The 8,998-nt window shown below is 43.9% G+C and overlaps 1 protein-coding gene across 1 annotated transcript; it reads left to right on the forward strand.

Moving 5' to 3' along the window:
- Positions 1-7,613: 7,613 nt before the first annotated feature.
- On the forward strand, positions 7,614-8,495 carry LOC308436735 (small ribosomal subunit protein uS5-like; the record flags this gene model as incomplete). Its single annotated transcript, XM_080937719.1, has 1 exon — positions 7,614-8,495. The coding sequence occupies one exon, from the start codon at positions 7,614-7,616 to the stop codon at positions 8,493-8,495; it is 882 nt and encodes a 293-aa protein (XP_080793845.1).
- Between the last annotated feature and the right edge of the window lie 503 nt (positions 8,496-8,998).

Consider the following 8,998-nt stretch of genomic DNA (forward strand, 5'->3'; position numbering starts at 1 on the left):
AATGGTTCCCAAACGTGTAAGTCTCCAACCATATGATTTTGTTTGTCCCTAAAAGAGGTGAGGGGAAAAGCAGATCACGTGTATATCTGAAAGACTGTCCCGGAGTCCATTGGAGACTCTAGAGGTAAGGGTGCACTGACTGTATACAGAGAATGGCCAGGGAGTCAGTGAAGATGGAGCTGAAGTCTGGGAGGAAAGTAGCAGATAAGGACAGACAAGCAATCAGGAGGGGTCAAGTAGGGTAGGCTTACGGGCCATTTTAATGACTCTAGCTTTTATTGAGATGAAAAACACCTGGAAGGGTGGAGTGAGGCTCCGTTGAGGGCAACTTGTAAAGAATAACACAAGAACCAGAGTGACCCAGCAGGAGACTAGCACAGTCTGTTGGTATTGGTTCTGGTATTGATAGTGTTCTGGACCAGGGGTCCCGCAAGGGAGCAGCTGATTACAGATCTGATTTAAAGGGAGAGTCAATAATGTGTGACCACAGGTTGGGTGGGAAGAGCGAGAGGGAAAGGAGGACTCCAGTGTTCTTGTCGAAGCAGCTGGAAGGACGAGTTGCAATTTGATGGGTTGTTTCGCTGCTGGTGGTGAGATGAGCCAACTCAACTCAGATCAGATTATATCAAAGGCAGATTTATTGGGAAGTTTCTGGGTGAATTCCCTGGCATGAAGAATTGAGGCCAGGGAAGTTACCATGGGGAAGAGTGCCAGAGAGGAGAAAGACAGGGTATGCATGCACACAGTGAAAACACACAGAGAGAAGTGGAGAGGGAGAGAGAGGGAGAGGGAGAGTGTGTTGGGATTCTGTAAACCCCACCCCTCAGTTACCTAGCAACAGCCAGGTATACTCCATCCTCCAGTTACTTGGCAACAGCCAGGTATGCTTTGACCCAATTACCTGACACTATAAAAAGGGCTGCTTGCCCTCTCCTCTCTCTCTCTTGCCCTCCTCTTGCTTCTCTTGCACTCTTGTTCTTGCTATCCCCCCTTACCCTTTCTCTTCCCCTTCCCTTCTTCCCTCTCTCCACATGCCTCTGCGCCTCTACTTCTTTATTCCTCTCTTCTCTCTCTCTGCCTTTACTACTTTCTTAACTCTCCCATGACCTGATAAACTCAATTCTGTACTATACAGTCATGTGGCTGGTCCCTCAGGGGGAAGGGATTCCCAGCATGGGCCCCCAGAGGCATCTTCCTTGCCCCCAGGCCTAGACATACCTTCATGGTCCAAATCCTCCCCCACTCTCTTCATCCTTTTCCTAACATTGGTGTGGAAACCTGGGACGTCATCTTTTAGGAACACACACACTGGGGTGGGGGGGGGGAAGGGAGGAAGCAGCTCTGGGGGATGGGCAGCCCAGCTCCTGGGGTGAAAAGTTCAAGGTTCAGGACAGGATATACCAGATAGGAACTGAAGGATGCTGGGAGAACCCAGAGGCAAGGTAAGCTTTGGTTTATAAAATATGCATCTCAGTCTTATGTCCTGGAGTCTAAAACCAAACACAGTTCACTGAACTGGGGAACACTGTGGCAAAAACAAGTTGTGGGAAGATGAGGAGGGTCTGAATGAATTAGTTAATACATTGAAGAGATTTAAGTGTAGAGGTCTTGAGGCAGTTGGATAAAGAAAAGTGTTAGAGAAAAACAATAGCATAAGGGGCATAAGGAGAGTAAAAAAAAAATTGTATTTAAAAAAGGGGGACTGTAGAGTGCCAAGGTGGTTAAAGGACTATTGGAGTTGGTGTGTCAGAGAGAAAATGATGGAGAAGGTGTTGATTGGAGACAGTGGGGTGCTCAAAATGAAGATGATGGAAGAGTGTGTGAAAGGCTAAAGGAATGTGTTGGGGGATAGTTTGGGGCTCTGTGTGTTCAGATGCTGATGTCTGTTATAGTTGAGGATGGCAGGTCAAGCAATACTGGTCTCAAAGTTATAAAAATTGATTTCTGCCACCCCTGATTAGTTAAGAAAGAGCCGACCAGCCAGTTAGCTGGGCAGAGGAGAATAAGGCAGGACTTCCAGTGCCAGAGAAGCCACTGTAGGGAGAACAGGAGGTCATGATGGGAGAGCAAGCCAAGACTCAGATGACAAGTAACAGGCCATTTTTCTGGACATTAGCATCCTAGTAGGGTTAGAATAGTTCAGAACCTGCCCAGCTTGAAAATAAAAGTATCAGGCTTCTGTGTCTTAATTCAGGGGCTAAAATAGGCTAGAGCTGGCATAGAAACACATTGTTATTGCCTGGGAGCTAAAGGGGTGAAGGGCCTTGTTCCCCAAACCTCCCCAAAGATTACTTTTACAGAATGGAGAACAGGGTGATTGGAGGGGAGGCCAATGGCCAATTAGAAAGGTGTGGTCTGAGAAAAAATACTGAGAGCCGGCTAGGGGCCAAATGCTTCATCTGATGGGGTAGTTGTTACTATAGCAGGAAGACTAGGGTGGGGCGGTCCAAAACCACTCACTTCACAGCCAGGCATGATTTCCTTCTGACTAAAATTTTACCTGATGTTTTCTTCAGAATTCATTACTACTTCCCCTTTTCTCTTACTTTCTTTTTTCATTCCTTCTTTTATTCTTTGCTTTCACCCTTCCTCCTTGTTAATTTCTTATTGGGAAAAAAAACCTGTAAAAATAAGATCTTGCTTGCTATGTATCTCAGGCTGGCCTTTTTTTAGAATTACCACTCAGAATTTACCACTCTACCTCAGTGAGGGCTGGAATTGCAGGTTGTGGGTGTGTGTGACTAATCCTGGATAGCACCTTCACCTTCAGTTATTTATATTTTCTTGAAACGTTACAGTCTTGGGATCTGTTCATTTTCCTACCTTGTGGGTCAATTCCATGTTTATTTATTTATTTTTTTTGTTTTGTTTTGTTTGTTTTTTCCATCTTGGAAACTTCTCCACTTAGTAGGGTTACCCAGTATTCCCTATATATTTTTCCTTCTCATTGTGTGCACTTCCTGGTTTTTTTTTTTTTTTTTTTTTTTACCAATCTCATGATTTCAGTTGCTACCCAAACGCATATGACCCCCAAATCTTTATCTCTAGCCTTAACTGAGCTTTATTGTTCCAGTACTGTATGTCTGAGTACTCATTGAGTAGCTGAAAGATGTCTCCTGGCATCCGGAGTTACTGGTTCTGAGTTACAGTCTCCACTTTCCTTCTTTTTTCATTTTAAAATTTCAGTCAATCACAAAGATGGTTTGACTTATCCTAGACTGTTCCTCTTCCTCGTCTCCCATATACACTCAGCCAGTAATTTATTTGAATTCTATTTTTTCCCCTTTGTGTGTGAATGTGTCCGTATGTCAGTTTGGGCATGTGCTTGCTATGTTGAGAGTGTGTGTGGAACAGAAGACAACCTGAGGTGTTGGTTCTTGTCTTCCACCTTGTTTTGGACAGGGTGGCAAGATGGCCCTGTGATTAAGAGTACTTGCTGCTCTTCCAGAAGATCTAAGTTTGGTCTCTATATTAGCCAACTCACAACCACTGAGTTTGAATATACTTGGCCCAGGGAATGGTATTATTAGTAGGTGTGGTCTCGTTGGAAGAAGTGGGGGTGGGCTTAGAGATCCTCCTCCTTTCTTCCTGGTAACAGTCTGCTCCTGGCTTCCTTTGGATGAAGATTTATTACTCTCACCTCCTCCCATGCCATGCCTGCCTGGATGCTGTCTTGATGATAATGGACTGAACCTCTGAACCTGTAAGCCAGTCACAATTAAATGTTGATCTTATAAGAGTTGCCTTGGTCATGGTGTCTGTTCACAGCAGTAAAACCCAAACTAAGACAACCCTCTATCATTCCAGCTCTAGGAAACGTTGTGCCCTCTTCTTGCCTCCATAGGCACACCCATACATATGTACACACACACACACACACACACACACACACACACACACACTGAAAAATAAATCTAGCTAGGTTCTCACTAGCTGTTTAATTCATCAGGCTAACTGGCCCATAAACTTCTCCCAATTTTTCTGCCTTTCCTCTCATTCCTGTAGGATGCCAGGGTAACAGATATGAATTCCTGATCCTGGATTTGCCTTGGGGATCTGGGGATTTAAAGTCAGGTCCTTATGCTTACGTATTAAATGCTTTACCAACTAAGCATTTTCCCAGCCTTGTGGACTCCTCTTGAGAAATATGAATTCTATTTCTGAAATGCCAGCACTCACTCAGTCTAACCCTTGCCCTCTGTTAAGCTAAAAAAGGGAGTGAGGTATTTATCTAGCTTCACAGAAAGCTAGTAAATACAGTCTTAATTCCCACAGCATAATGAAATTGGGCATGATGACACACTTGGGAGGCAGAGACAGGAAGATGTCGAGTTGAGGCTAGCTTGTGCTAGCATGACCCTGTCTCCTAAAGTATAAGAAAATATAAAGATAGGTACATAGAATATTAGATAGGCATTGAACATCAACCCACTATAATCTATGGTTCAGATATGTGGCTCCCTAAAAGAGGGCATGTTATAGTTTAAAAATCACTCTATTAATTCAAAATAGATGAAAAGTCTTAGTTATAGTTTATCACTGTAAATAAAGAATGGAAACAATTAAAAAACCACCACCTCAGAGAAGCAACTCTATCCCGATAGCCTCCTTCATAGTATTAATTGTGCCTTTATTAGTTTATAGATATTCATATATCTGTATTAAATCATGTTTTGTGTCTCAGAATTCAGCAGTGACAAATGCATGCTTTTTTTGAACTAGAGGAAAGTGGGTGTGTCAGTTAATTATCCTGTTACCAAAACAAAATCTGACAAGGAGAGATTTAAGGAAAGAACAGTTTACCCTGGTTTACAATTTAAGGGAGGACATTTCATCCTGGTGGGAAGGCCTGGTAGCAGTCATGGGAGGCTGGCTCCTCAAGGCAGTCAGGAGACAGGGCCAGAATGTTTGTGCTTGGTTTGCCTTCTCCTCTTTATCAGTCAGAAACCCCAGCGCTTAGAGTGATACCACACATATTGTGAGGTAGTCTCACCCCTGCCCCATGACTCTGTTTAGATAAACACCTCATAGTCATTCCCAGAGATTTGTTTCCATGGTGATTTTAGATTTTATCAAGTTGACAATCAAGACTAATCATCGTAGTGGGGGAACAGGTAAGACACAATGCAGGAATGTGTGACTGGGGCTGTAGCTCAGTGGTACAGCACTTGCCCAGCAAGACAGAAGTCCCATCTGCATCCCCTAAACTGAATAAATGAAATTCACATCCTCAGAGGAAAAAAGAAACAAAATGTATCTTCTAGTAACAGTCAGTGTTTTGAAGAAAAACCATGAATGAATGGAGTGGGGGAGGGAGGTAAAGAATCTTTCAAGTTGATATACCATAGCTTTTTTATGAGGATGAATTTTTTTCAGTGTGAAAGCAATAAAAGAAAGCTAGCCATAAAACAAGAGCAGCAAGCATAAATGTCCTGAGGTAATATACCCTGGGCATGTGCAAAGACATTATTAACATCATTCAAGTATTCAAAGAACTTATCATAGGGATGATTATCTTTTTGTTTATTTTTTTTAACCTATTTAGAGGTGTTGCATACTAGTTAGTCTTAGTTAGGGTTTCTACTGCTATGAAGAGACACCATGACTAAGGCAACTCTTATAAAGACAAACATTTAATTGGGGTTGGCTTATAATATTTAGAGGTTTAGTTCATTATCATGGTATCAGGAAGCATAGCAACATGCAGGCAGACATGGTACTGGAGAAGGAGCTGAGAGTTTTACATCTTGATTCAAAGGCAACCAGAAGACTGGTGTTCTCAGGTAGCTAGGAGGAAACTCTTTTCCACAAGGGGTAGAGCCTGTGCATAGGAGTCACACAGTGACAGAGTTCCTTCAAAAAAGCCACGCCTAATAGTACCACTCCCTATGGGTCAAGCATATTCAAATCACCACATTCCACTCTCTAGTCCCCATAGGCTTGTTCAAACACATGAGTCTATGGGGGCCAATCCTAGCCATAGCATAATGCAAAGTCCATTTAGTCCAACTTCACCCCCCCCCCCATAGTCTATAATAGTCTCATCAATGTTTCAAAGTCCAAAGTTCAGTTTTTCTCGAAATTCATGCAAACTCTTAACTGTAATCCCTTATAAAATAAAAAAAGTAGATTCCTATACTTCCAATATATTATGGCTCAGGATACACGTTCCTGTTCTAAAACATCATAGCAGAAATACTGAACCAAAGAAAACCTAAAAATCACCTGGTCTAACTCCAGCCTCCATGTCACCATGTTTGATGTCAAGGTGCTCTTAAGATCAACAACTCCTTTCATGTTCTGAATGCAGATCTGGCATTCAGCAGCAACAAACTTTGTTCTCTTGGGCTAGTTTCATTCCCTGTTAGTAGCTTTCCTCTTCAGGTATCCCATGGCTCTGCTATCTCTAATGTTGTGGGTTATCCAAGGCAACTTCAACTTTATAGCTTCTTGTTTCAATATCTGGGATCCACACATAATCTTCTGGGCTCTGCTGAAGGGCTTGTGTCACTTCTTTAGCTCTGCCCTCTGTAGCACTGCTGCTGCTATTCTTGGTGATCCTTCCACAGTACTGGCATCTCCAATTCTCTGGAGTCTTCCACTACAACCAGGCTTCACCAATAGCTTCTCATAGGTTCTCTTCATAGAGTCAAGCCTCAGCTTCTTTGCATGATCTCTTCAGTCCTGGGCTGTCAACTGCAACTGTGGCTGTTCTTCATGACCCCTTCATGTCTTCAAAACCAGTACCACCTGGGTGATTCTTACACATTACATGTAATCTAGGCTAGACTTGGACTTATGAAACCAAGGCTGGCCTTGAATTTCTGATCTTCACGATTTTGTCAAGTTTTGAGATTACAGGCATATGTTATTATGCCCAGGTCATTTATGTTTTATAAAGATAAAAAAAGAGAAAAGACAATACTCTTAAATGTAGTAGTAGAGGGACAATTTAAGGAGGGTAAGGAAAAGACCAGGGAAGGGGAATATGACCAAAATCTGATATATTCATATTGATAGGATAGTATGGTAAGTGTGGGGGTACCTTTGATGGCCGTGCCAAGGTGTGCTGCTAAGAAAGTAGGCCATGCAACATATCTAGTGTAAGAGGTTTACAGAGAAGAACAGGCAGAGAGAGAAAGAACAAGGCAGGGAATGAGATAGAGTGAATGAGACAATGAGGGAACAGGAGAAAGAGAACAAGACAGATAGGGGCTGAGGGAGAGATCTGGAGAGAGGGTGCTTTCACAGACCATACCTGTTACACTTGTCAAGCCTGGTTGCTGGGTTTCTGAGGGCAGGCTAGTGGAGATACCTGATGGCTAACACATTCATGGGATAGTCACAGTGAAATCCACTGATGTGCATAAATCTTGTTGTCTGTGCCCTATCAAATTGCACATTTTGCTCTATACTTAGGCAGGATCCTTTCTTGTGCCCTTTCTCTCATGAAATCTCCATCTCAGGAAGTTAGGTGTTCCGATAAGTTTCTTTGAATTCTCTCCATGGTTTGGATTGGTGTGAGATTCTGAGATGGGTTTTGACACAGACATTCGTCTGACTGTTTTTATTAAGACTTTCATTCAGCTTCTTCTTCTTCGGGAAAACACCAAATGGCAGATGACGCCAGTGCAGCTGGAGGGCCCGGAGGACCTGGGGGCCCAGGCTTAGGAGGCCAGGGCAGCTTCCGCCGAGGATTCGGCAGCGGTCTTAGGGGCCACGGTCCTGGTCCAGGCCGAGGCTGTGGTCGAGGTCGCGGGGTTCGTGGAGGTAAAGCTGAAGACAAGGAGTGGATCCCCGTCACCAAGCTGGGCCGCCTGGTTAAGGACATGAAGATAAAGTCTTTGGAGGAGATCTACCTGTTCTCCCTGCCCATTAAGGAGTTTGAGATTATCGACTTTTTCCTGGGTGCATCTCTAAAGGATGAGGTTCTGAAAATCATGCCAGTGCAGAAGCAGACCGGGGCTGGCCAGCGGACCAGGTTCAAGGCTTTCGTCGCTATTGGGGACTACAATGGTCACATTGGTCTTGGTGTTAAGTGCTCCAAGGAGGTTGCCACTGCCATTCGAGGGGTCATTATCCTGGCCAAGCTTTCCATCGTCCCTGTGAGGAGAGGCTACTGGGGGAACAAGATTGGCAAGCCCCACACTGTCCCATGCAAGGTGACAGGCCGCTGTGGCTCTGTGCTGGTGCGTCTCATTCCTGCCCCCAGAGGCACTGGCATTGTTTCTGCTCCTGTGCCCAAGAAGCTTCTGATGATGGCTGGTATAGATGACGGCTACACTTCAGCCAGAGGCTGCACTGCCACCCTGGGCAACTTTGCCAAGGCCACCTTTGATGCCATCTCAAAAACGTACAGCTACTTAACTCCTGACCTCTGGAAAGAAACTGTGTTCACCAAGTCTCCTTATCAGGAATTCACTGATCATCTTGTGAAAACCCACACCAGAGTCTCTGTTCAGAGGACCCAGGCTCCAGCTGTGGCTACCACATAGGGTTTTTATAAAAGACAAAATAAATGAACTAAGTCTGAAAAAAAAAAAAAAAAGACTTTCATTCATAGGCCGGGTGTGGCAGCTCACAGCAGAACGGGAGACAGAGACAGGCACAACTCTGTGAGTTTGAGGCTAACATAGTCTACATAGTGAGTTCCAGAAAGGCCAGAGCTACAGAGTGAGACCCTGTCTCAAAAAACAAGAGTGACTCATGCATATTTGTGCATAGAAATTAACACAGAGAAAAACAGAATTTAGGGTGATGATTCAGGAAGTAGCCTGTAAGCAGAACCTAGGGAAACAAGTCAGGAATTGTAAAGGAAAACTAGCTGGGGAAAGGTAAGGAGATGGCAGAGGACAAGAAAAATGATAGATGTATTTAAATGAAACCCAGGAAGAAAAGTTAAGACTGTAGGGTTTTGTCGTTTAAGTACTACATAGACACAGGCTCGCTGGAGCTTGCCAGGGCTCACAGAGAAAAAGCCCAAGTGTAGTTGAATCAA

Source organism: Micromys minutus (genome assembly GCF_963924665.1).
Source record: "Micromys minutus genome assembly, chromosome: 1".
Classification (NCBI taxonomy): domain Eukaryota; kingdom Metazoa; phylum Chordata; class Mammalia; order Rodentia; family Muridae; genus Micromys; species Micromys minutus.